Source organism: Hermetia illucens, chromosome 2, assembly GCF_905115235.1.
Source record: "Hermetia illucens chromosome 2, iHerIll2.2.curated.20191125, whole genome shotgun sequence".
Classification (NCBI taxonomy): domain Eukaryota; kingdom Metazoa; phylum Arthropoda; class Insecta; order Diptera; family Stratiomyidae; genus Hermetia; species Hermetia illucens.
The window spans coordinates 124,137,997-124,165,704 of NC_051850.1; the positions used below are offsets into that span (position 1 = coordinate 124,137,997).

At 42.3% G+C, this 27,708-nt stretch overlaps 2 protein-coding genes across 8 annotated transcripts; one reads left to right on the top strand and one right to left on the bottom strand.

Annotated features, from left to right (window-relative positions):
• Positions 1-2,499: 2,499 nt before the first annotated feature.
• On the bottom strand, positions 2,500-15,185 carry LOC119648004 (IST1 homolog). Of its 7 annotated transcripts, none has more exons than XM_038049392.1 (6): positions 14,860-15,185; positions 14,396-14,790; positions 4,035-4,348; positions 3,875-3,940; positions 3,190-3,243; positions 2,500-2,960 (listed from the first exon to the last, which is right to left on the bottom strand). In XM_038049392.1, exons 1-6 carry the CDS (start codon positions 15,039-15,041, stop codon positions 2,751-2,753), a joined length of 1,221 nt encoding a protein of 406 aa, XP_037905320.1. In that variant the 5' UTR covers positions 15,042-15,185; the 3' UTR covers positions 2,500-2,750. The 7 variants fall into 7 exon arrangements, with proteins under 7 accessions (XP_037905320.1, XP_037905319.1, XP_037905318.1 ...); XM_038049391.1 differs by having other exon boundaries at positions 3,190-3,246; positions 14,860-15,184; XM_038049390.1 differs by having other exon boundaries at positions 3,190-3,261; positions 14,860-15,184.
• Positions 15,186-15,272: 87 nt separating this feature from the next.
• On the top strand, positions 15,273-16,255 carry LOC119648005 (ribosome maturation protein SBDS). Its single transcript, XM_038049397.1, has 2 exons — positions 15,273-15,464; positions 15,536-16,255. The coding sequence occupies exons 1-2, from the start codon at positions 15,334-15,336 to the stop codon at positions 16,158-16,160; spliced, it is 756 nt and encodes a 251-aa protein (XP_037905325.1). The 5' UTR covers positions 15,273-15,333; the 3' UTR covers positions 16,161-16,255.
• The last annotated feature ends 11,453 nt before the right edge of the window (positions 16,256-27,708 follow it).

Below are 27,708 nucleotides of genomic sequence, written 5' to 3' on the forward strand. Positions count from 1 at the left end.
AAGTTATCCCGGATCTCCGACACGTCGCTGAGCAATCCTGGGAATTAATGATCATGTTCAACATTACCATAACCTCATGGCATCCAACCATGAATAGATCATTGAGTTGAACTTCAATAAAATCAATGAGTCCGGTTCATAGACAATAGTTAGAATTGTTTCTAAGCGAACACAATCCACAACTAATGCTCCTATGTAAAACCAGATTGCAATATGAATGTAAACCCACTTTTCTAAATTTCAACCTTTTTCGCACAGACTCCATCTTAACCGTACTTCGTATACCTTCCCGCAAGTACCGCAACACTCGTCTCTCACTCTGTTCATGAACAGTCAGAAATATTTGTTGAAGACTAGCCGGTCCTAATGCTGGGGGTACACAGCGATCACAGGTGTGATTCAATTGTTTTAAGAAGAAACCCAACCGTTGCCAGCTTTAGTTCACCAACTGACGAAGAGCAACGTCTACTACAATGTCTGAGGCAGCAACGAACACGACTAGGGGTGTCTCTTGTTGAGGAGATGCCAAAAATGTAGCATCCACCAGCTGTTGCTTGGTTATTTCAAACGCTTGGAGGACTCATGGAGACCACACAACCTGCCACGATTCTTTGGTGTTAGGACCAGACTGCTGATGAGCGGCTTTGGTCAGGAATCGAAGGTAGAAGTTTACCATACCCAAGAACCTTCGAAGGCATTTGACCATCTTTAACAGCGGAAAGCTCGCCATAGCTTGCACCTTGTCTGGGTCAGGTTATATGCCGCCAGGGATGATGGAATGACCTAGAAATTTCACCTACGTTAAGAATTAAGTCATTGTCAAGGAGATATTGGAAAATGCACTCGAAATGTGACAAATGTTCGGACTCGGTGGAAGATGCGAGAAAACACGATAGTTTGCTAAATAATGCGCAAAGCCTTAGATGAGCGAAATCTGAAATCGTCTAAGCATTCAAGGGTCTATAATCTCCACAAGGTCGCCATTCGGCGGTGGGTTTTGGTACCAGATGGAGTGGAGATGACCAACTGCTGTTGGAAGGGCTACATATACACTGCTTAAGTAGCTGTTCAAACTTTTCCACGCAAAGGCGCGCTTCTGGAGTGGTATTGGACGCGCTTTCGAGAAAATTGGGGAGGCAGTAGTGCTGATGTGGTGCTGAACATCATGCTTAACTGACTCAGATAGATTACGCTCGGTAGTGATGTTGCGGTATTTTTGAAGAATGGCACGAATACAGGGATCGGCACGTCTAGTAAACCGCCGTCGGCACACGCTAGTATGACGTGCGTGCCCTCTGGCAGTCGTTGAAGCCAAAAGGACTTCAGAAGCTCAGACCCGATCTTGTCCCGACCCAGCTGCTTCATTTCCCGAAGGAGGCGCAGTCACCAAGTGTCAGTGATTCAGCTTTGCTGTCTCACATACTGACAGGCTTGATGAGCTGATCCTTCAGCCGGGCGTAGAAGCACGACTGACTGCTAGTCCAGATTCCTCCAACTGGAGAAACCACGCTTCCAGGTTCTGCCGCCAAAACAATGGAACTTCAACCGAAACGACGGTTAGGGTCCCGCGACCACTTTGTTTTCACACAACATACTTTATACAAAAAGGTTTGAGTGGAGCGCCGCAGCAGAACAAAACCAACAATACAGTTAAATCAATCGTCAGGAGCAAACGAATTCAAAAACAACACACAAACTCAACGCAACGGATATTATTAACAAAAATGATATAAGGGTTACAACAAAAACGCCTGAACTAACTTAACAAAAATACTTAGAATAATACACCATTGTTGGTTTGGTTACAAATGTCGATAACCTTTGCTAGCTGTTCTTCTTTGAGTAGCTCCTTCTTTATCGGTCGCTCATTCTTCGGCCTTAGTGGCCCTTGTGTAGATAACTAGCGAATCATGTGAGATAACTTGCTTGTTAAAAAATTTCTCCCATAGTTCTTGAAGTATTGGCTTCGCAACGATCCTCTTCGCTGGACATCTTTTTCTTCTTTTATATTTAAACTATTGTAAATAAGCTAACCATAGTGGCTGAGGCAGAAGCACTCCGAGAGCCACCTAGACGGCGACAACAACGGCACACAGAACCTCAATTAAAACAATCCTTCCGCCGCGCTTGAGACTCCGCTTCATACACACACTTCCGATGTCATGGACAACGCCATTCTTAAAACACAGTACGTTTATTCCGCACCGACCCAATGAAATTAACCTTTTAACAATGTGCGGATCTTCAAACAAAAAAGTATGTAAGAAAGGTGAAGTTATCAGCTCCATCGTCTTCAACTCTGTGAATATCAACTCTCTTAAGTTAAAAACTACCCTAACCATCCTGACAGCTTTGGCGGGGGCTTCATTATTTGACCAACTCTGCAAGGACTACAGACGAAACAAAGAAAATGACGCCAATTTAAGAGTCACTAACGACTCATCTTCACTCCAAGCTCACGAATCAATATTTATCAAGCCTATAATAATAGCACGTCGATTGTAATTAAAATAACAGATACTTTATTGTTTTGAATTTATAATCTCAATTTATATAATTTTGCCTAGGAAGCGTTACTCAAGTTTCGCTAGCAATTTCTATAAAAATACATAACTTTATGGACCGTGCAAAATAACAATGTAATTCGTAGTAGTACAGGACTGTATACAATTTTATATGATTCTTATTTCACATATTTTTCGCGACTATTCAACGCCTGGATTTTGGAAATAACACGCACGCTGAGCTCACTACTTCCTCTTCTTCAACTCCTCAAATCGACGTGATAAGTCGTCAAAGTCGATCTCATCATCATCTTTCTTTTCGCCAACACTACCTGGTAAATCATTAGGAACACTTGGTAGATTTGGGAATTCAGCAGCTGGAGCAGAAGCCTGGTGTTGGTCTAGATTACCTGGTGGAAGTTTCGAACGAGGCTGTGGTTTTGGTTTAGATGATTTCTAGAAAATTAAAAAAAGACTTTAATAATTTGCAAACAATTCAACGCAAATATATATTGTTAGCAATTTTCCCAAGGCAACTAAAACATGAAATGCAATTGAAATCGGAAACACAAATGCCATTGTATGCGATCGTTATTATTTCGATATTGGTTTCATTCAACTTTGCCTTGAATCAAATAATAACAAACGCACGCCAAAGTAGCAACTACAAAAAATGTTGATTCACCTGCAAGTTATCGTTATGCACTACCGATGAATATCTAGGTGGAAGCGATTCTGGCTGCTGATTATGTGCATTCTAAAAAATTGATCAAATCAAAACTAATGAAATACAAAAAGAAAGTAAGAAAACATTACGGAAAAATATGCAAACATATGCAAACAACGAACATAATATGGAGCTGTGAAGATGTAAATTTTTGCGGTAATTTTAAATCTGGTTGTTAGGAACCGGAATTATTCGTGTACATTATAAGGAAAGAATAGATGAAATGATGTAGCCATAATCGACCGAACGAGAGGAGGTATGTCATTAATGTATAGTTCGGGAGAAAATTCCACACTAAGCGAAATTTCCTGTGTCTATTTGAAATTCCCTTCAGAAGCTGCGGACGGAACCTTTCAAGTCAATCTTCTAAATGTCCGGTGTTCCAAATTGCCCAACCAATTCTAAAAAGTGAATACTGAGCATGATGGTAGATACAAAGAAGCAATCAAATAAAATATATGAGAAGCAAGCTTTGTGATGAGAACACTTGCATCGATATGCTTGCGAGTCAAGAGGAAAGTACTTACAAGAAATATCCATCCGCAAACAAATACATTCAGACGAAGTAAAACATTAGTATTAAAAAGAAATCAAATTAATATTCACAAAAAAAGAATGACATAACAAACACTATCTAACCTACCTGTAAGTTATCATCCGGACTATCCGAATTTGGGTAAGATGGAGGAGAAATTTCATTCGTCTCCTCCTACAAATTTCATTTTAATAATTTTCAAAAAAAAAAATATTTCTAAGGTTACTGTTCTTTAACACTAACATGCAAATAATGGGCCACAACTTACATTTATGAAATTCGTGTTTATATTTAAATCCTTCCTCTCAGATGGAGCGCCTGGCTTTTGTTGATACGGTTGCTGTGGTGGCTGGTTCTGCGGCATTGGTGGAATGTTATATGGGAATGGAGGTGGGGCAACCGCTCCAGCCCCACCACCGCCACCACCACCGAAAGGAGGATAGTTGAATGGCTTGTTGCTTGGCGGTTCAGGCATAACTGGGAGCGGCGGTGGTTGAGGATAACCAATAAAGCCCACTTGCGGCGGGTGGGGTCCGCTCAGATTGTTACGATCGGATAAGTCAATGAGAAATCCATCGAGCCCTGGAAATAACAAATGAAATTTTTATAAAATTTTATTACAAGCAACGAAGCCTAATAAAAAGATTTATTCCAAGACTTTATAAATTCAACGACCTAGATATAAAAATTACAGTGTTAAATAGGCAAAGTATTGCAGCACCCACTCGAAAACTCGATGAGTTCTAAACCCTTTTTTTCTCAAAACTGTATATTGAAAAAAAACACTAACATCAAATCTACCCAACGAGATTTCAATAACCTATAGAAACAATGTTTGCGGACATAACACAATAGCGTAGAGTGAGGAAGCAGAGAATTCGGTGTCCCCTTTGTCATAACACATTTAGACAACAGGTAACTGATTTCAAACAGATTAAAGCAGGAATCTATGTACTTAATCCGTTTCAATATAAATGTGTGGTATTATCATGCCATGCACCAATGAAGGACAAAGATGATGTCATTAGGGACGAATTCTACACCCGACTGGACCGAATTTTTGACGGGCTGCCCTCCAATGACTTGAAAGTATTATTTTGGAAGACTTTAATGCTTAAACTGGCAACTAACTGTTTCATAGTGACATAATAGGGGGCAGACCCTCTATAATGCAATAAACCATAATTGTCAAAAACCCATCAGCTTCGCTAGTAGCAAAAATTTAGTTTTAAGCTCCACTTGCTTCCTCCGTAAGAATATACATAAAATGACGTGGGCCATAAAATGACCAGACGGGCAGACTTCAATCAAATCGACCACGTCCTCGTAGAAAAAAGGGCTGCCTCAAACATACTGGTTTCGATGGTCTCCAGAGTGCAGCTAAAAATACCCTTGGGCATGTAGAATTGGTTCCTCAATAACCAATAATCCAATGATGCCTGCCTGGAAGTAATTGACAAGAAAACGAAGCTTACCGACTACTAATCCAAAGACGAACCCGAGCCAAAGAGGAGAAGTATCACGGAATAAAATGATACACTAAGAAGATCTACAGACGAACAACAAAGTGCAATAACAACAAAATTTTAACACTAGACGACAGCTTGAAAAAGAACAACGTGCAAGTAGCATCTAGCACAGTGGAACAGATGAGGATGGGTTTTAAACCCTTTGCAAAGATCAGAATGGCAACATAAATTGTGACGCCACTCAAATAAAAGCAAGATCGATTCAAAATTTTTAAAACCTCTTGAACCCTAAGACGACACATTTCCACCCCTTTGTCATTCGGGATGATCTAAAACAGAACAAGTACCCACACCCCCGACTTTGTACGAAGTAAAGACAGCTTTATTTAATTAAAATCACATAAAGCTCCCGGAATCAAAGGCATCTCAGCCGAGCCCGAATCTACAAACTAATCAGCAGAATCTGGACAACCGAAGAAATACCAGACGACTGGAGAGAAAGTGTTATTTGTCCAGAGTACAAAAGAGGCGTGTGCGCTACAAGGTGCTGTCAAATATAATCGAAAGACAACTGAGAGGGTATACAGACAACAACATGGGGGAATACCAAGGTGGTTTCAGAACCTTACGGTCGACAACGGACCAGATACTCGCAGGTGCTTGAAAAGTCCGGGGAATATGACATCAATGTGCATCAACTGTTTGTTGACTTCTGTTAGGCGTACGATAATGTAAATCATAGTATTTTGTACAGAATAATGATCGGGCTAGAAATCCTACCGAAACTAGTTCGGCTAGAGAAAGAAATAATGATTAGAAAGGAGAAAGAAAGAAATAATGATTAAAACGGAGGGCCAGGTGAAAATCCAAAATAAACTGACAAAAAGCTTTCCCATAGTGTCAGGACTTAGGCAATGGGATGGTCTCGTCCCCACCTTTTTGAACTTGGTGCTCGAATACGTCGTCAGGAAGGTGGCCCCAGTTGATACCAGAGGTACGTTACTGGTAAAATTCGCGCAACTGGTGGTGTACACAGACGGCATGGATATTCTTACCCGATTGAGCCAGCAGCGAGTGAAGTGGGGCTCAGGGCCAATGAATCCAAAACGAAATACATGACCCAAACTCGAAAGGCGGCTGCTAGTATGCAGAGCAGTGTAACGGACGACCATAATTTCGAACGGACAAACCTATTCGTCTACTCTCGAAGGACGGAAACGAACAACATTGTCCGGTCCTCCCCATGATGAAAACAAGAAAAGTAAACAGACGCAGTAAACTACTAATCTGCAAGATATTATTCGGCCCATGCTATGGATGAGAGATGTCGACCTTGACGCAAATGTCGAAAAAGCAGATCGATATTTTCGAGAGTCCTCCCAAAGATTTTCGGAGCCACAAAAGAAGGCAATGTCTGGCGAATCACATACAATCATGAGTATGAATTATTTGACGACCCACCAGCATCCACACTAGTCAAAATCTGGAAATTGCAACGGGCTGGCCACATCGAACGAACGAATGCACGAGGGAAGATTTCCGAAGCGAGTGCTGAAAGGCAGAGCCGATGGTAGCCGATCAAAAGGAAAGCCAAGGAAATGTTGGGAGGACTCAGTGGAGGCAGATTGCAGATGAATTCTAAGATTTTCTAACTGGAGGATGCGATTTTCGGATCGAGATAATTGGAGGCGATGCATTCGGGAGCTCAAGGCTCAATTTGGGTTGTAACGTCATCGAAGAAGATGGTTTAATTTCATTAGATTAGAATTAGAGAAATTATTGCATACGAATGCAATATACCAAGCCCCAAGCACGATTATTCATGCAGACTAAGATGCATACTCTTTTCCCACATAACCCCCCCTAAGTAGCCAAATTCGACTCAAGTTCAAGGAATATTTCCAGAGTTATAACGCTGAATCCACACTTTTACCAAACCTGTCTGGCTTGGTTTACAAACGTTTGCATCAATCTGATCGAGGGTCGGTTTCTTGGCATATATCAAGGCTTGCCTGCTCAGAAAGCATGTAGATGACGACATTTGGTCCCCTGACTGAAGCCAAACATTTGTAGAGCTTTGCAGTTTGTGGAAAATGCTAAACCTGTGGAGCCAACATAAGGTTCTTAATATGAAGAGCCTGCCAGTGTTTACTACGATTTTAAAGCATTTTCCCTCAAGACAAATTTGCGATGCTGAAGTCTCTGATATAGTGCATCGTTCAACAGTACGTTCAACGACTTAAATGACGGTGATACAAGCTTGAAATTTCACCAAAAAGTCAGCAGGAGGAAGCCTAATACACCTGGATGCTCATCCTGACGAGAAAAAGGAAAATCTGATTTATGAAGATATTGGAGTGATGGGGTGAGTATTTTGATAAACTGCTCAACAACCAGCGGCGAGTTAGATGTCCCTTCAACTAAAAACGACGAACATTGCTGCTACAACCACGCATAGAAGAAACAGTCCCTGCAATTAATCGTAATAAGTTAATAATAAGTCGCCAGGTATCGATGAATACTGGTTAAATATGGAAGCGAAAAACTACACCAAGCGGTTCATCAACTTGTGTTCAGGAGTAAGACAACAAGCCTATGACGCAGCGAGGGGGGATATCACACAGTGCCACAATTATAGAGGTAACACGTTGACGAGTACCACCTACAAGATATTCTCCGCTGAATAGCCCCATACGTCCAGAACATCATCGGCCCATGCAAAAAAGGCTTCACTCTAAGAAAATCAGCAATAGATCAGATTTTCTTTTTGCGGCAAATGATAGAAAATCTATTGGAATATGTCCATCAGGAACACCATATTTTCATCTACTTTAAGGCTGTCTATCATAGCTTAGCCAAAGTAAAACATCCACAACGGATCCACTCCCGCCTTCCGATCACATTGCGTTCGGGTGATAGGCCCGTGCGCCGACCGGGCTCTTCTTTTTAAATAGTAACAGGCCAGCGTACTCCGATGATATAATACAGACAGGTGTTGACGAAGGCTTAGTGCCTTCAAGTGACACTAGGGATCAGTTTCCGTGTGCTACTACAACACAGCAACACAGAAAGAACAATAACGCACAACAGTCTCAACTTGATATTGGTGTTGAAATAACTGCATTGCTAGAATCTAAACAAAGCAGTAAAAGCAGATCTAATATTGTTAATGTGTCAGACAACATCTAGTTCGGTGAAAATTGGCTTCCTACAGTGCCTGACAAAAAAATGTTCAGACTCAACACCTTTATGATTCTACCTTAAAACGAAATTAAAGTCTACACAACAACAACAGTTAGTCTCACCTAATGATGTCGGTTTTGGGATTTAAAAAGATGGCAGTCTGAGACGAAAAGAAGGGAGCGGGAAGAAGCAGGTTACTTCTTCCCGGGCCAGACGATCATTACAACGAGCATCCTTGTGGGAGAGATTTGCAATTGCTCCTCAATGAAGCACTGAATTGTTGGAAAAGGTAAATATGCCAGTTGATGTGAGAACGGTTTAGCAACGGCTGAATGAATTAAGGCTCAGAGCTCGTTGCTAGCAAAAAGTCGATCTTAACGAAGGCTGTGCTCGAATTTCAGGCGAGTTGTGTTCTCTGTTGGGTTGAAGAAATGGAGAGAAATGTTACCCCATTCTTCCTCAGTAATGACATGGGGATTCATAAAATCCATTGCGTTTCTAAGATGCTGCCAACACAGAAAAATACAAGGAAAGCAATTTGATGAAGTAATGTTTCAGAACGGTTCGACCCGTACTGTAGGTAAACAACATTTTTCCAGTGTGAAATGTTTTATCTGTTTTATCTCCAATACGGTTGTTATTCACAGGTAACATCTTAAAAGGAAGTGCTGGGCATACCTTCGAACAGTCCAGAATTGACCCCCATAGAGAACTTATGGACATTAATCATGCGGCGGCTGCAACAAGTATCGATAAGAGACAAAGCTTCTAGATTTGTTTTGTCTCTTATCGATACTTGTTGCACTTTAGAAACGATAACATCATCATCAACGACGCAACAGGTATCCGGTCTAGGCCTACCTCAATAAGGACCAATTCGATATTCCTAAAAGCGGTCTGGCGTCCCGACCTACTCCCTCGCTCTATCTCAGGCAGGGTCTGCCTCGTCTTTTTTTTTCTATCATAGATATTGCCCTTATAGACTTTCCGGGCTGGATCATCCTCGTCCATACGGATTAAGTGACCCGTCCACCGTAACCTATTGAGCCAGATTTTATCCATAACCTGACGGTCATAGTATCGCTCATAGCTTTCGTGGTTATGTAGGCTACGGAATCGTCCATCCTCATATAGGGGGCTAAAAATTCTTCGGAGGATTCTTCTCTCGAACACGGCCAAGAGTGCGCAATTTTTCTTGCTAAGAACCCAAATCTCCGAGGAATACATGAGGACTAGCAAGATCATTGTCTTCTACAGTAAGAGCTTTGACCCTGTAGTGAGACGCTTCGGGCGGCAGGTTTTGTAAGCTGAAATAGGCTCGATTGGCTGACAACAACAGTGCGCGGATTGTGATTTTCGACCCTAGATAGGAGAAATTATCAACGGTCTCAAAGTTTCAGTCTCCTATCTTTATTCTTCCCGTTTGACCAGCGCGGTTTGATCTCGTTGGTTGGTTGGTTTTTGGTGCTGACATTGCCACCATATATTTTGTCTTACCTTCATTGATGTGCAGCCAAAGATCTCGCGCCGCCTGCTCGATCTGGATGAAGGCAGTTTATACGTCTCGGGTCGTTCTTTCCAAAACGACATGGTTTAATGAAATTCCGAACGATTTTACTGAAAATTTAAACCCATCGATGTTCGCACGAGTTGCAGAGATCGCCTTTGTAAGGTGATCATACAAAATACTAAAGACCGAAAATATAACAAAAGCGAAAATTAATTTCTTCTAATTTGACATTTATAGGTACCATCATTTATCTACTTTCATTAAAAAAGATCGTTTTAGAACTTCCGCTGGTGTAAATAATAAGAACTTCACTTGCAATCACATGAAGCACAATTTTATTCTCAAGATAAACCCGAAAAACTCCCTTTGAACTTAGATTTTCTTTCACACTCGCATTTTTTTGTTAGCAAATGTAGATATACAAATTGATCAACGTCTTCGATGCTCTGCAGATGACGCGAATAGGGAGGGTGCGATGACCCATCAGACTGAGAACCTTGATTTTGTCTGTGACCTTCAGTCTAATTCTACTTGACTCTCTTGGAGAATCCATAACTATTTGGCCAAGATCCCTGATCTGGAGAAAGAGAAAACAGATGTCGTCAGCATAGGGTATTGATGTGATCAATGCAGGAGGATGGTGAGCGGAACCCAGCCTGCTCTCTGTGAATCCAGCTTTCAAGTTGTTATTTGATGCGTTCCAGAATTATTTAGGTGTTATCCGAACGGGTGCCTGTCTTTCGAATCTTAACGATCATCCTTGTTCCATTCTGAGAAAGGTCTCGAATTTCCAGGATTTTCGTACGAGTGGAAGCAGCACTGAAAGCGCACCGATAAATAACTCTGCCCGCAACCATCAACTCCAGCAGCCTTAGTCCGTTCGAGTGCATTGACTAATCCAGAGGGGACGGACACACAAGATATAGTTAAGAAACGTAGTGAAATGTTCCTTCCACCCCTTCAACTGCTCGTCATCATGGATGAAGAGCCACTCCTCAATATCCTTGACAGATGTGATAGCGACCACATGTTCTTTCGTGATCTGAAATTCTTCTTCTGAAATTATTCACTTCTGTAGCATATTCCGCTTTCTTGACCAGCGCAATAGCAAATTCCCTTTTGTCATAGCACACACTACATGAATTTCACTTTGTATTGGAATTTGAGCGCGTTACGCCTTCCATCACTCGCAGCTGTCAATAGTCTTCAACTCCTTCCGGTTATCGATTCACTTCCACGAGTCCGCAGCCAGCCAGATCTTATAACGCTCGAACAAGGTGTTGTCAGAGCCTACCTTGGCATTCAGATCTCCCATCACGGTCACAATCGTCATTTTTAAGAAAGCCTCCTCTGAACTGCGTGTAATTGCTCGTAAAAAGCATCCTTCTCCACTATATTGGAGGTCTCCGTCGACCACTTCAGCAGGTTCGCGTAGGCAGCGGATGAAATGGACTGAAAAAATGAACCTCTTCATCATCCGCTCCTACTACGAAATAACGGCGGTGGCGGGTACAACATTTTACCGCCCCTTGTTGCACCAGAGATTTGAGCGTTTCCCGCAATTCGCGCACGTGACTGTGCAGAGAGTCGCAGACTAGTACCGCTTTATTACTCGCAGCGACACAATCCCGGCCATTATCAGGGAGCGTGTTCGACTTGAGTTTATCGCGGATACTGGTCACCAAGGGTCGATAGGGGCAGAGACGGCGGCATTAATAATACCACGCCGCACTGCAGTCAACAGTCTCAATACTCGCCGAAGCACTCTTCTCCACCGTCCAGCTGGGTTTTTCGCTGAAATTCCAGACGAATACCAAAGAACGTGTACAGAATTCTCAGATATGCATCCTTTGCATAGACCAGGCATTCCTAGGCTCTATGCATCTCCAGCAACTCCGGGAATTCTATCTCAAATCAATGATGAGATAGCATCTCGGCTGTGTGCTGATATGCCGCTGTTGCAACTACAATCACTTGTGTATTGTGGTGCAGTGGCGGCTATCAGATTGCACGGCCAGAAAATTCGCTTTCGTGTTATTGGTTTGAGTGACCAAAGAGATCCACCATGGAAAATTCGTCTGGAACGTCGGAGGGACTCACTAAGGCAGGACATTGCTAGACTGATTCAGATCAGCACTGGCAATGCCAGCAGATGGGTGAGAAATAAAGTGCAGAGGGTTTATCGGAACTATGCCATCCCCATTGAGACACCTATAGCTGAAATTCTGGACACACTGAAGCAGAAACGGTTACGACGGTATGGCGAAAGTCATTCCAGACGTGTCCAGAATGCAACATACCGCTAACATGCTAAGCATGCTGAGTGGATCACCGCCGAGGGCACCCACCATGCCAATACGCCTGGCATGAATTTTGCGGATGTTACCGAAGAGGAAGTTCGACGAGCCATAAACAGCTCCAAGAACTGGAGGGGTCAAGGTATGGATCGGGTGCAGAATTTCTGGTATAAGAAATTTACCAGCATACACAATCGGTTGGCACGCAGTATAACTGAGGTCATGAGTCGGCCGAAGGAATTTCCACCCTTCCTCACTGCGGGGATTACTTACCTTATCCCTAAGAAGGATACGATGCAGGACCCCGCAGACACAAGACCGATTACTTGCTTACCAACCCTCTGCAAATTCATTACGTCCATTATTAGTCGAAGGATCAATGCGCACCTTGATTCTGTCCAAGGAGCAGAAGGGCTGCCGAGTTGGGTTAAGGGATTGCAAAGAGCAACTCATTATGGACTCGGTAGTTGTAGGACAAGCAACTAGAGGCCAAAAAAACCTCTTTAGTTGCAATGTCGATTATGCCAAGGTGACCCCCTTAGAAGTCTACTGCGAATAGTGGACATGTTCAGCCGTGATATTCGGATGGAGTTTGTCAAATCCAAGCCATCCCAAAAGGTCATCACGAGCCGCATGCCGAACATAACATTGGTGACCTCCACATCGAAGCTATGACCGAGACAGAGTACCTAGGAATTCTGCAAGGAACCCATGCTCGAGTTTGTAATCTGAGTGATGCTCTGCTTTCATTTTCTGCTGATCTTTCAATACTCTGAGTGGGGTGAAGGCGGACCAAGAGCGGATCGATGAATGGAAGTCGAAGGCAATGCATGATAAACACGTGAATTGTCTTTGGCAGCTATTTGTCGATTTGCATTTGTCGAACAGATGGCTGTGTGCTAGGGAGTTCTTTGCTGAAACGGAGGGGTTCATGTGTGCCATTCAGGACGCGTGGTCGCCACCCGAGCTTATAAAAAGCTCATCATGAAAGAACGGGTGGAGAACGACCAGTGCAGAATGTGTGGTTCGGCGTTAGAGACGTCATCCCATTTCTGGCTGTACTTTTATGGCACCGGTGCAATACATTACCAAGCATAATGCTGTATATAAAGTTATCCATCAAAATCTTGCATACAAGCATGGGTTGATCACGGGAACATGTCCGGTTTACCGATATGAGCCACAATCAGTACTTGGTAGTTCTGCTTACAGCATGTATTGGGACCGGCAAGTTCTCACTGATCGCCATACTGCACATAACAAGCCTAACGTACTGTTAGTTGACAAGACGGAGCGACCCCCGCGTATATTATTGATGTTGCTATTCCCCATAATAGCAACATTGAACGAAAATACGTGGATGAAAAGGTGAACTATGAGACATTGACTCAGGAAATCAAAGAAATTTAGCGTCTCGAGCGGGTGGTTGTAGTTCCCATAATATTGTCAGCTACAGGTATTGTACCTAAATCCCTCACGGCTTCCCTTGATGTCCTGGGACTTTCTTCAGTCTGGTTCAAACCATGCAGAAGTACACCACTCTACATACGTCCTCGATGTGTCGGAGGGAGTTCTCCACGGATTCTCCCATTAACCTACCACCGGTGCCCCTTTAGTTTTTAAGTAGGTAGGATCGTCCGAACCTAAATGCTTGGCACTTAGTGCTAGTATTAGGTAAAATCCGGCATCTGCCGAGATCGTGATAACGCGAAAAAAAAACAAGTTTTTTACCATTTCAAATAATCATTCGCTGGAAACAGCGCATCATTACACTCGTTAGAATTTTTGCTGGAGTTTGAGAAAGCGAGAATTCTGAGAGCACTCGCCACTGGTATCGAAGAGCGTGCATACATCCCAGAAACCATTTATAGTCCGTTTTCAATAACCAAAGGCCGAAGCCGTGAGGCCTTATTTTGCCTTCTTACGGCAAGTAGGGAAGTGCGTGCATTCTTAAGCCCCAACTCACAAGGTATTAAACGAGCGAATAAAATATTTCTTGAAATTCGGTCAAATTCACAGACTACAAAGAATATCATCTCAATCTTTTTCATACAATTCGGGAAATGCCTTCTGTCATGAATAAATGATTTTCTGTTGCCCTCCGACTTTACATTCGATGAACTTATCTTAATAAACTATGCGGAAAGCTTGAAAAAACACAAACACTTACCAATTGGTTTCTGATCGTCTTTCATGACCTGCGGGTCTGGCTCGTATTCGATATTGTAGTTCTTGGCAATTTCCACTATATACTTTTCCACCAGCAACTTGGGAGGCGCCTGGATCGCCAACTTGTGCATTAGCTTCTCGGATACCTTATGGTCACCAGTGGCATTCCTCGCCTGCTCCCCAAACTCCTTGCCGTACTTTGAAATGAAAATGTCCGAAATCACCTTCAGCTCCTGGATGTCCGTCTGCATTCGTGGAGCCACCCAAACCAGGCTGAAGACTGCCTCGGCGATGCCATCGTCCAACTCCGTCATCTGCGTTACAAGGCCGAATCGAGCCAACAAAAGGTCGCAATACATTTCGACAATTTCCATTGCTTCCACCAAATAGTCTTCCCTGTATCAAGGCAAACGGAAACGCCCAGCATTACATTCGTGATTCTTTCAAGGAATAAGGTAGTCATACCTGATTATGTGCTCCACACGAATCCTCGCTCTCTCGACTTTATTTGTCGTTAAATAGTCAGCAATTTCCTTTCGTGCTTTTTGCGTCAATTCGCTTTTCTTTTTCTCCAGCAGCTTCAGACGATTTAGAGCGAGACGCAGATGCGTCTTTAATTTCGTGTAATTTGGTCCGCTCGAGAACATTTTTCACACCGGATTATTTGAAACTACACCAAGGACGATGTTATCAACCAAAAATCGACTGAGAACGCAAAAAACGACACTAGAACAAGTGGATGACAAATACATCAACTTTATTGACAAATGAATCATATTCTGGTAGTCCCTTGGCACTTGGCCCAAACAGCTGGTGATTGTGCTAGTTGTCTGCAGAAGGTCTGTTGCGCTAGCACAGTCTCCACCTTACCGTTCAACGACAGTTGACCAACCGCACTTTTGTATATCATCGAGAAGAAGGTGCATCGAATTTCGCAAGATGTCAAAAATCTTCACACCAACAAACCAAATCCGCCTCACGAATGTTGCCGTAGTTCGACTCAAAAAGGCTGGCAAACGCTTCGAGATAGCTTGCTACAAAAACAAGGTGATTTCCTGGCGAAATGGAATGTAAGTTACCCAAATTATGAAGTAGTAGGCAGTGTCTGACTCTTAATTTCAAACTCGCTAATCCATTTCAGTGAGAAAGATATCGATGAAGTCCTTCAGACGCACACCGTCTTCACAAACGTTTCCAAAGGACAGGCCGCGAAAAAGGAAGAACTCGTGAAAGCGTTCGGTAAGGCAGACGACACCGAAATATGCAAGGAAATCCTGGCTAAGGGAGAACTACAAATCTCCGAGAAGGAGCGCGCCAACATGATCGACTCAACGTTCAACAGTGTCGCCACGAATATCGCTTCCCTCTGCATTAATCCGGAGACACGTCGCCCATATCCAGTGTCGATTATTGAGAAATCACTGAAAGACGTACATTTCTCGGTCAAAATGAACAAAAACGCAAAACAACAGACACTCGAGGCCATCAAACTGTTGAAGGAGAGCATGCCAATTGAGCGGGCACGAATGAAGCTTAGTATCACGTTCCAAGGCAAGGAAAGTCCCAAACTGAAGGAGAATTTGTTGAAATTGGCTGCGTCGACGGTTTCAGAAGATTGGGATGGTCCTACATTGCGTTTAGTGATTCTGATCGACCCCGGACACTTCAGGCAAATCGACGAGATGGTTCGGAACGAAACGAAGGGGAAGGGACTCATGGAACTGATGGAGCTGAAGGAAGTTCTTGAGGGAGAAGAAGTGCTATAGTTTCTCCAGTCATATAATTTTGTATATAATGTTGTAATTTTATGATTCTCTTATTTTTTTTAAAAGTTTTTGCAACAATAAATTATTTACACGGAGACCATGATTTTTTTGATTAACAAGTATAAGCCAGGCGGTCAAAGGGTAGTTTAGATCCCAGTGCGAAACGTGGTACCCACGATGGGGCATAAAACCTGGGAAACGCCTGCTGAACCAACAGCTCTACTACCAAACCCTATCTCGACGTGGTGATCACTCGGAGTTTTTCCTTTGTGAAGAACTACAGACGGAGAAGGATGAAGTCTCTCGCGCCTGAAAACGGGACAAATTGTACCAACTCCAGGTTGGGAGTTGGGTAGGACTGACAAACCTACTCGGAAAACCGATGTTACGAAGCCACGAAAAGAGCCTCGGACGGATTTTACCCAGCAACGGCAACGGATTAACGATTTGTGCATTTTCTCACGGAACGTGCACTGCCTGTACAGACCGAATGCTGCTGAGCAGCTAGCCGATACGCTGTCCCAATATAGGGCTGATGTAACAGCGTTGCAAGAGATGCGATGGACAGGCGCCGGTTTCCTGGAGAACAGTCGCTACACCATATATTATAGCGGCGATCCAGTAAACCATGTACTCGGAGTAGGTTTCTTAGACAGCCAAAAAAATGGAACCTGCTGTTATCGGCTTTGAAAATATAAACGAAAGGCTATGCACACTGCGTTTGCGAGGCAAATTTGGAAATATAAGCCTCATAAACGTTCGCGCCCCTACAGAAGAGACTGCAGAGTCGGAGAAGGATACCTTCTATGAGGCAGTTGAGCGGACTCTCGAAGCCTGTCCCAAGTATGATATCAAAATGATACTTGGAGATTTCAACCGTCAAGTAGGGACGAAGCCCGAATTACGACACCACCTACAATCCCCTCCGACAATCAGGTGAGAGTGAATACTGAAGCCATCCACAACACAGACCTCCGCGAAATGGATGCCGCAATAACCGCAGTCAACAGAGGTCCTGGAGATGAAACATCAACAAATAATTTTCACAACCACCTGAAGAACGTTATCATTGATACGGCCGCAAAAATACTTGGCCCCAGCCGCAAAAAAAGTCGAAGCGGCTGGTTAGACGATGAATGTAAGCTATCTATGGAAGGAAAGAATGCTGCATACCGAGTAATGTTACATTCTCAAAGAACGCGGGCATGCGCAAAAACTTATCACGAACTCCGTCGAACGGAGAAGCGATTTCACAGAGGGAAAAAGGAAGCCTAGGAGAACCAAGAAGTCTGTGAACTAGAAAAATACAAGGAGCCACCGCACCAGGCGCGCGAATTTTACCAACAAGTCAGCAGGATGAAGCCTTATACACCTCGATGCTCATCCTGCCGAGACAAAGAGGGAAATCTGATTTCCAACAGAATGGGCATATTGGAGCGATGGGTTGAGTACTGAACTGAGCTACTGAACAACCAGAACATCGGCAAGTTGGAGGTCCCGCCAACTGAAGACGACGGACAAATACTGCCACCACCCAGTATAGGAGAAACAATCCGTGCAATTCATTGGCTTAAAAATCATAAGTCGCCAGGAGCCGATGGAATTACAGCCGAATTGGTTAAATATGGAGGCGACCAGTTACACCAAGTGGTTCAACAACTTGTGCCAAAGGTATGGGACAGCGAATCAATGCCTGAAGATTGGCAACGAGGCATTATCTGTCTCATACATAAAAAGGGAGATATCACACAGTGCAGCAATTATAGAGGTATCACGTTGCTGAGTACCATCTATAAGATATTCTCCACTATCTTGCTAGGCCGGATAGCCCCATAAGCCCAGAACATCATTGGCCCATACCAAAGCAACTTCACTTCAGGCAAATCAGCAACAGATCAGATTTTCTCTCTGCGGCAAGCAATGGAAAAACTTTTGGAATATGGACAACAGTTGCACCATCTATTCATCGACTTTAAAGCCACCAGGGTAAAACTGTACACGGCCATGAGAGAATTCGGTATCCCGACGAAATTGATAAAACTAACTAGGCTGACCCTGACCAGTGTGCGAGGCCAGATGAAAGCAGCAGGATCACTCTCAAGACCATTCGACATCAACAACGGTCTACGACAAGGGGAGGCCCTATCATGCGTCCTCTTTAACCTGGCCCTCGAGAAAGTGATTCGTGATGCTGAGGTAAATGCAAGAGGTACGATCCTCTTTAAGTTCACCCAACTACTGGCCTATGCTGACGATATCGACATCATGGGAAGAACGACCGGAGGCGTACAAACTGCCTTCATCCAGATCGAGCAGGCGGCGCGAGATCTTGGGCTGCACATCAATGAAGGCAAAACAAAATATATGGTGGCAACATCAGCACCGAAAACCAACCAACCAACAACATCAAATCACACTGGTCAAACGGGAAGAATAAATGTGGTTAAATAAATTCACCCATAGAACCATTCCAATATTCTGCTATTTTTAAACGACAATAAAAATTGTAGTTTGGTTCGAAACATAAATCGCTGTGGGCCTGTCTTGTTACAATGTCCTGTCTAAACCCGATAGACCATCAGAACCATCCAAATTGAACTTGTTTTAATCTCTAAAAACGACGGATCGCCACTCGGAAAGCAAAAAATTCGTATTTGTAGACGAGGCTTAATTTGGCCAATTTTCGACAAAGTAAAAGCATTATATTTAATGTGTTCCTCTTTGCTCGAAATGTGTTGGAGACGTCTTATTATCGCAGATAAAGCTAAGCACTGACGATTTTTTTATTAGCTAATTTTTTTTTTTAACTAAGGCTTTTTATTTGTCTTTCCGCCCTTCACCGATTTTCAGTAGACTACCAAAATGGTTATTTTTTTCATAATCTTTCGAATTATTCAGGAAATCGTTTAGAGGTTAATTTGTATTGCAATTTAGCGAATAGAATAACCCTTCAAATCTTGAATATTAAAACATTTAATGCACCTCGCAGCATTGGAAGTGTTTTTTCCCTGGGTTGTTTTTTATTGTCAAAATCAATTCAATTCATTCGTTGTTCCACACCTTGAGCACAAGTTGATGAACCACTTGGTGTAATTGGTCGCCTGCGTATTTAACCAAATTGGCTGTAATTCCATCGGTTCTTGGCGACTTATGCTTTTTAAGCCGATGAATTAGGCGGACTGTTTCTTCTACACTTTTTGGTGACAGTATTTGTCCGTCGTCTTCAGTTGGCGGGACCTCCAACTCGCCGATATTTCAACAATTCATCAAAGTACTTAACTCATCGCTCCAATATATCCATTCTGTCGGAAATCAGATTTCGCTTTTTGTCTCGGCAGGATAAGCATCGAGGTGTATAAGGCTTCATTCTGCTGACTTGTTGGTAAAAAGTCCTCGGCTGGTGCGATTGCTCCCTGAGCTTTTCGAGTTCATAGACCTGTTGGTTCTCCCAGGCTTCCTTTTTCCGTCTGTGAAATCATTGCTCATCTCGCCGGAGTTCGTGATAAGTCTCTCCGCGTGCCCGCGTTCTTTGAGAATGCAACATTACTCTTCTTCCGTTCCGTCTTCTTTCGTTCCATTGCTAGCTTACATTCATTGTCAAACCACCCGTTTCGACTCTTTTTACGGCTGGGGCCAAGTATGTTTGTGATCGTGTTTATGATGACGTTCTTCAGGTGATTGTGAAGATGATTTATTGATGCTTCATCTCCAGGATCTCTGTTGACTGCGGTTATTGCGACATCCATTTCCCTCTTATAGGTGTTGCGGAGGGCTGTGTTATGGATGGCTTCAGTGTTAACCCTCACCTGATTGTCAGAGGGGAGGGCTCGGAGCACCATTCCAACGAGATAGTGATCCGAATCTATATTGGCCCTCCTATATATTCTGGCAATCATCAAGGCTGAGAGGTGGCGGCGTTCGATCAACACGTAGTCAATTTGGTTGAAAGTGGACCCGTCTGGAGAAGCCTACGTTTGTTTTTGGACCGTTTTCCGCGCAAACCAAGGACTTCCAACAACCATTTCGTGTGATACTGCTAAGTGAATAATACGCAGTCCGTTATCATTTGTATTTTGGTGTAAGCTATGGTTGCCAACGTATCGCCTGAATACGGGCTCCGTCCCTACTTGGCTGTTAAAATCCCCAAGTATGATTTTGATACCATATCTGAGACAGGCTTCGAGGGTTCGTTCTACTGCCTCGTAGAAGGTATTCTTCTCCGACTCTGCAGTCTCCTCTGTAGGGGCGTGAAACTTTATTAGGCTTATATTTCTAAATTTGCCTCAAAGCCAATAATAGCAGGTTTCATTTTTTGGCTTACTAAGAAACCTACTTTGAGCACATGGTTTACTGGATGGTCGCTATAATATATGGTGTAGGGGCTCTTCTCCAGGAAACTGGTCCCTGTCCATCGCATCTCCTGCAATACTGTTATATCAACCCTATATTAGAGGTATCGGCTAGCTGCTTGACAGCTCCTGCTCCTTATTCTCGGTAAATGTCCCATATCTTTTTTTGTGAGGTAAGGCGGTCGCTATATTAGCTTCGTTTACTACTATTCTTGGCTTTACATCTATGATGTGAGGTTTTCCGAAATATTTCAGCTTATTCTTAGGTGTTAGCATGTAGCTTTGTTTGAAGAAGATTTACTTTCTGGGATTGTTTTTCGGAAATGAGTTCCGATTAATAATAAGTGCCCACTTCTCAAAAAAAACGACGACCTTTTTGTTTATCAATGTTTGATATGATACTTGAAGTGTGATTCCCAAGTAGTATGTCATGCAGAAATATATTAAACCGTTTTGATCCTACAATTGAGCATTGAGGTAAACCCGCTAACACTAGAAAACTCGAGGACATTTGTTCCCCGAACCGAACAAAGAACATTCTATGCTGGACAAAACTGAAACGCACTTTGAGGGCAGGAGCAAGACAGTCTGTCTTAATCAGCTAATATAGAAGGCCTTCTTTCCAAACCGAATCATAAGCTTTTTAGATGTGTGCGCACAAGCCAAGGTCTATTGCCTTTTCTCGAAATGGAAACTTATGTGGTCTTGATCTAAAATTTTTGAATTCGAATTGTCTAAATAGAATGTGTTTGGAGTAGTGCTGGTTCAGTGCTGGCATAATGGTTTTCTCGAGAATTTTTTCCCACATCGGATAATAAAGATAAAGGCCTCATGTTCCCCGCATCTCTTCTTGGGAATGGGAACACGATTTCCACTTCCTCGGAAAGACTTCATTATTGATAAAATTATTAAAGATAATCGTGAGACGTTTCCTGATCACCGAGGCGCACTTTCTGATAAGGATAAAAATACTTTTTCCTGTTTAGCACTAAAATCACAGCTTCAACTACACTTTTGTAGTGAAAAAGGAGGCAAAAGAACCTGTATTTACGTTGTCGGCCGGTATTCCATCTTAGAAAATACAAAGAAGAGATCCTTGATTTTTCTTGTAGTGTTCTTACTACCTCGTGTTCCCAGGCTCTGTGGTTGGGAGATCTCGCCCTGATGGCTAAAGTGTTCTGTCTTCATCAGAATGATATTGATTATTATTAAAATTTATAAATTTAGTTTGGGTATTTAGAGATTTTTTTTCTCTGTGTTGGCCTATTGATCACTTTAAAAATATGCGGACTGGGTTTTAGTAATGAAAGAAGATTTTTTGTTAAGAGCTTTTCTTATTTCTCTGTTAATAGTAAAAACAAGTCGGGAAACCGGAAGCTAGACGCTTCAGGTATGAAAGGTTTTGTGTATTTCTTTTATAAAGAGATTTGAGTATGCATTTGTCCCATTAGCATGTAGCACGTAAAATATGCATATATTATGTGAAAATAGCCACTTTCAAGTGATATTGACATTCATAGTCTTGAATTTGCAGAGGAGCGACAGCTTTGACCTAGTATAACTTTGTTAGTAATAGTGCGATTTTCACCAAATTTGGTAATATTATGCTCTATACTGTAGCCTACATTGCTGCAATTTTGTGATTCTGAAGTGAACTTAAGGGGGGTTTTCCTGTCAATTACTAAAATTTATAGTAATATACTATTATTAACTTTATTTGAACAGGTATCGGTATGGGGGGTATTTCGGAGTCTAGGCACTATATAGTAGCAGCCCCCTGATTTTTTTCAGATTTTTCGATTTGGCAGTTCCTGAGAATGGGTTCGTTAAAAAAATGACCACTTAAAAGTGGGTTGAAACCCCCCGCACTCCCCACCTTTTCAACGAAATTCAAAACTAAGACCCGCTTCGAAAAGTACTAACCGAGACCTTTAATTTGATACCCCACATGACTATATTTGACGAAAAAAAAATTTACACCCCCCTTTTGTATGTATGGGGACCCTCCTTAAATTCGTCGTAAAGGGATGTAACTCACTATATGCGAGTGTTCACAGTTCCCACCTTTCTACCAAATTTGGTCTCAATCGCTATAACCGTCTCCGAGAAAAATGCGTGTGACGGACAAACAGACAGACGGACAGACAGACAGACAGACAGACAGTAAACCGATTTAAATAAGGTTTTGTGTTTACACAAAACCTTAAAAAGTGCTGAGATCAAGTCAGATAATCTTTTATATTCATCATTGCATCTACTGTACATTCTATGAAATAACCATTTTCTCTTCTGAAGCCAGTTGTTCTTGAGTGGGATGAGGCGAAAGGTGTGGGTCGATACGCATCCATATTTAAAATAGATCGACGCTATAGATGCACTAATTGCTTCTATGTTGAGGACGATTTGTTCGTCGGGTTGTATTCGGCTTCGCTTAGACGTCACTCTTGAAGTTAATCCAGTGAATTGATTTATACGACCTATGTATCTTAGCAACAGGTAAGAAGGCAATAAATCCTTTTTTGTTCGAACATCATTAACAGTGCTTAATGGTCTGAATGGGAAGCGTTAGTGGAGCATTTAGTTATTAGTTGTGTTATAGTACCGGTAGGATGAAAGCATCTATAAATGAATAGCTCGCCTGTGAACATCGATGAACATTGGGCTGCCATTAAAAATGTTCTTTTCTCGGGTGCTACACAGGTCGTTGGCCTCTCCAAAAGGGCGTTATAAGATCTGGGTGACTGCGGAATCATGGAAGTGGACGGGTGAACGGAAAGGGTTAAAGGCTCTACTGACCGCTACGAGTATTGGCGAGCGTGACGCGCTCGAACCCCGTTACCGAGCGAAATCCCGAGAAACTCAACATAAGTTACGCCGTATTAAGAAAGAATTTACTACTGCACTGGTCAGGGAAGCGGAAGATGCCGCAGATCGTAGTGATTCTAGGAATGTATACCGCACCACGAAAAATCCTGCGTGTAGTTGCAAATCTTTCGATGGCCCTGTGAAGAACGTCAACGGTCGACTTCTCATCCACGATAATGAACAACTGAAGGTGGAAACAGCACTTCTTCACGATTCTTAACCGTATCATATCCGGTGAATTTCCTCTACCGTATATTAATACGGATATGGATATGCTCCTCCAAGTAGAAGAGAAATCATTTCGGTCATCAATGCACTCAAATGGAGCAAACCCGTTGAGCTTGACGGTCTCCTTGCAGAGTTATTTATCGCTGCACTTGCTGATTTGTTGCTTCCAGTCGTACAGAAATCTTGGGAATCCGAGAGCTTTCCAAGAGAGTGGAAGAAGGGGATGATGATGATGATCATCATCAACGGCGCAACAACCGGTATCTGGTCTGGGCCTGCCTTAATAAGGAATTCCAGACATCCCGGTTTTGCGCCGAGGTCCACCAATTCGATATCCCTAAAAGCTGTCTGGCATCCTGGCCTACGCCATCGCTCCATCTTAGGCAGGGTCTGCCTCGTCTTCTTTTTCTACCATAGATATTGCCCTTATAGACTTTCCGGGCTGAATCATCCTCGGATTAAGTGACCCGCCCAGCGTAACCTATTGAGCCGGATTTTATCCACAACCGGACGGTCATGGTATCGCTCATAGATTTCGTCATTGTGTAGGCTACGGAATCGTCCATCCTCATGTAGGGGGTCAAAAATTCTTCAGAGGATTCTTCTCTCGAACGCGGCCAAGAGTTCGCAATTCTTCTTGCTAAGAACCCAAGTCTCCCAGGAATACATGAGGACTGGCAAGATCATTGTCTTGTACAGTAAGAGCTTTGACCCTATGGTGAGACGTTTCGAGCGGAACAGTCTTTGTAAGCTGAAATAGGCTCTGTTGGCTGACAACAACCGTACGCGGATTTCATCATCGTAGCTATTATCGGTTGTGATTTTCGACCCTAGATAGGAGAAATGGGGAGGGGGATGATCGCCAAGTCTCAAAGAACGCGAACCGTTTTGAGTGTGACAGTGGGAGGGGTATCTGCGTGTTTCCTGCCGTTACAAAGTTAATACCTAAAATAATTCTGGAACGCCTCAAAGAACATCTCAAAAGTTTGATCGACAAAGAGCAGGCTGGTTTCTGCTCCAGATTGTCCTGCATTGGCTACATCAACACCCTAGGGATCATTTTGAAACAGTGCGCGGAATTTAGATCTTCTCTGCACCTGCTCTTTATTGATTTCGAGAAAGCTTTCAATGGTGTGAACTTATCATTAGAGGTCAATGAATTCGTGTTTAATATTAAGAATTCAATTTTGAAGTTGGTTGACAGTAAGAAATTTTAAATAAGCCTCTTAATTTTGGGAAGTTGGGAGTAGCTCAAGCAGAAGGTGGAAACATTGGAGAGGAAGGGAGAAGTAGGATTCCTGCATAAAATCTGTAAATAACGATGATTGGGAAGATGAATCAGTATGTGGTTCCCTTCTGATTAAATACCTCGCTACAGTAGCCTAATAGGGAATGAGTGGCGAAGGAAGTGGATTGAGTCTTATTTGTTATTTTGGTTTATCGCTCTTATTTAAGAAAAGTTCAGAGCGCGAGGTAACATAGAGCTCTTGAAGTTTGCTCAATCCCTTTTTCTTTAAATATTCAAATCTTGACTTGCATTTGGAGTAACTGACTGGTTTCTCCACAATTGATGCATTGATGCATTTCCACATTCCTTGGAGATTATTTGGTCAGATGATTGTCAGCACATTTACCACACCGTAGGCTATAACCGCAGTTGATTACTACATGGCTGAATTTGTGACATTGATAATAGGTATCACCGTACTGTTTAGAAGCTTTTCCCAAGTAACCTTTTAGGCAAGGGAGACATTTATTTTACAAAGTTCTACTGCATCCACTACCGATGCTAATGTGATTCTATATAGTCAATAGAGTACGACTGTTGCATCAGCTTGACACCAACACGATCACCGAGGCTGTCAATCAGGCAAAGTCCCCAGGCAGGTTTGCCGGTCGTGAACACCGACTGCCTGAGATAATACTTTAAATCAGACGGCGCATACTGGAGTTAACCCGAATGCTAGTAGCCCAGCGAGATGAGGGCCGGATTCTTAATTCAATAATATTATCTTCCTGTCAGAACGCAGAGATTTTTCAAGTGCCTTGACTCAATTAACAAAGACCTAACCAGCGTGAAGTCTCGAAACGAGTTGATACCCCAAAATATTGTTTTTTCAAGGGGATTAAACTGTCCCACGGCTATAAAGAGAGAGGACAAAATAAAAAAAAAATAATGCGCAGGGGAATCGACGGGGAAGGATTAGCCTCGAGTTGATTCACTCACCAACACGACGAGTGGCCATAATTCCTTCTTCTTCAACCTAATTGTTTGCCCCTGCCGCTTCAATTATAATGGAGAACTCTAAAGATACGGAAGTACTGGCGCTTCGCGGGTGAGTACAGAGGAAAAAAGCCTCAGTCCAACTCATACTTATTCAATGATTACACTTTTGCAAAAAAAAAAAACTGAACAAATAGGCATCATCTTAGAATATTCTTACTAAATACATTTCTTAACACTAAGAAATAATAAAACGATAGAGACAAGTGCACAGTCTGCTGTTTTTTTTTTTTTTTGGATAGCTCGTAGTTAGAGCACAAGGTACCGAAGGTGTTTGTGTCGTGAATTGACGTGGGATACAGGTCGACTTAGCTGTGTACCTGAATAAAATCAGGGTAATAATCTCGAGGAGCGCAACGCTGATCCCGTAATGCACCGTTATGGTCTTGAATGAAGTCCTCTAACACACTTCAAGGTCCTAATCCAATTGGATTGTTGCGCCAACAATTATTATTAAATTATCTCCCAAAATTCACTTCGAAAAATATGATTATTTCACGTAAAAATCTAATCCTAAAACTAAATCTACAGCCCAAATAAATAACAAAATGAACGGAGTTTAATTTCATAAAGTAGGTTAAAAGCATTTTTTAGGATTCTTTTCTCCGGGGTTTTTTCTCCGGAAATACAGTTTCTGTAGTACTAAGAAAAATTCTTCCTTCAAACCTCTCCCAGTTCTTTCGATTCAATTCAGTATTTTATTGTATATTTTTTTTATCGTTTAAAATTCGAAAATATTACAGAGCAGTTCATAACAACGTTTTATTAATTCACTTCCCTTTCGTGTTTGTACTAAACAATTTGAAAAAAATCCTTTTTCTTCTCTTTTTTTCTTTGAGACTTTCAAAAATGTTTTGCTTTTATGTCAGAGTTTGAAGAAGCAAAAATTTACTCGTTAGTGCCTTATTCATCATTTCTTACATGCGTAATAGGTTCATACCTCATTATACCCTTCTAAGTGGTTTTATTTTTAAGTTTCTAGGCTGAAGTCGAATATCTTTAAGTTATTCGAGATCCACTAAATAAAAAAATCTTATTTTAGACTTTGTCATATTTTAAGTGTAAATTTAAGACGATTTGAGCACTCCAAGCGTATTCATTTATTGTTAATATTAATTTAAAAAATGCGCAAATGTATGTGGAAGAGAGGAAAATGAGCTAAGTGACTGTTTCCCTTAAACTCGAAAGAACACCTTTTCAACCAATCGATATTCGGTCGTGCAAAAGAAGTTTCTTGCTAAAAGGGAGCGCTGAAAATCCACTAGGTTACTACTTGCAGCAAGTTTGATGCACGCCAGTGCCCACGACTTCTGATGCCGTCGTCGCAGGAAGCGAAGATTTAAAGAATTATCCTAGAATTCTAGAATTACAACTATTTCTGAGCTCTATTCACTTACTTACAAGCTTCAAACAAATATGGCAATACTTGGGATTTATGCGTCCAATTTATGTTCCACACTCATATTCTCTGTGGAACGCATGTTTCCCGCCAAGAACCGATGTAATACGAATTTTGTAAAATGGTGCGCGTCCAAGTATGGCACACCTAAACCGTTCCTAAAATTACCATTCCAACAAGAATAGAAAAAAATCATCAGTGGTCCCACTCACCACCACATTCAAACAAGTTCCGTGAATGGTCCCACTACTCTCCCATGTACAAATCCCACTTATCAGGCAAATTTGACAGAATTTTCTAAAACCACCCCCTACTTCTCCCCTCTCTCATCCACCACCTTCCGCTTTCCACCGTTTCCACAAGATGGCCACCAGCCGCCATGACATCGTCATGTCATAAATCCAAGTACGCCATATTGCACTG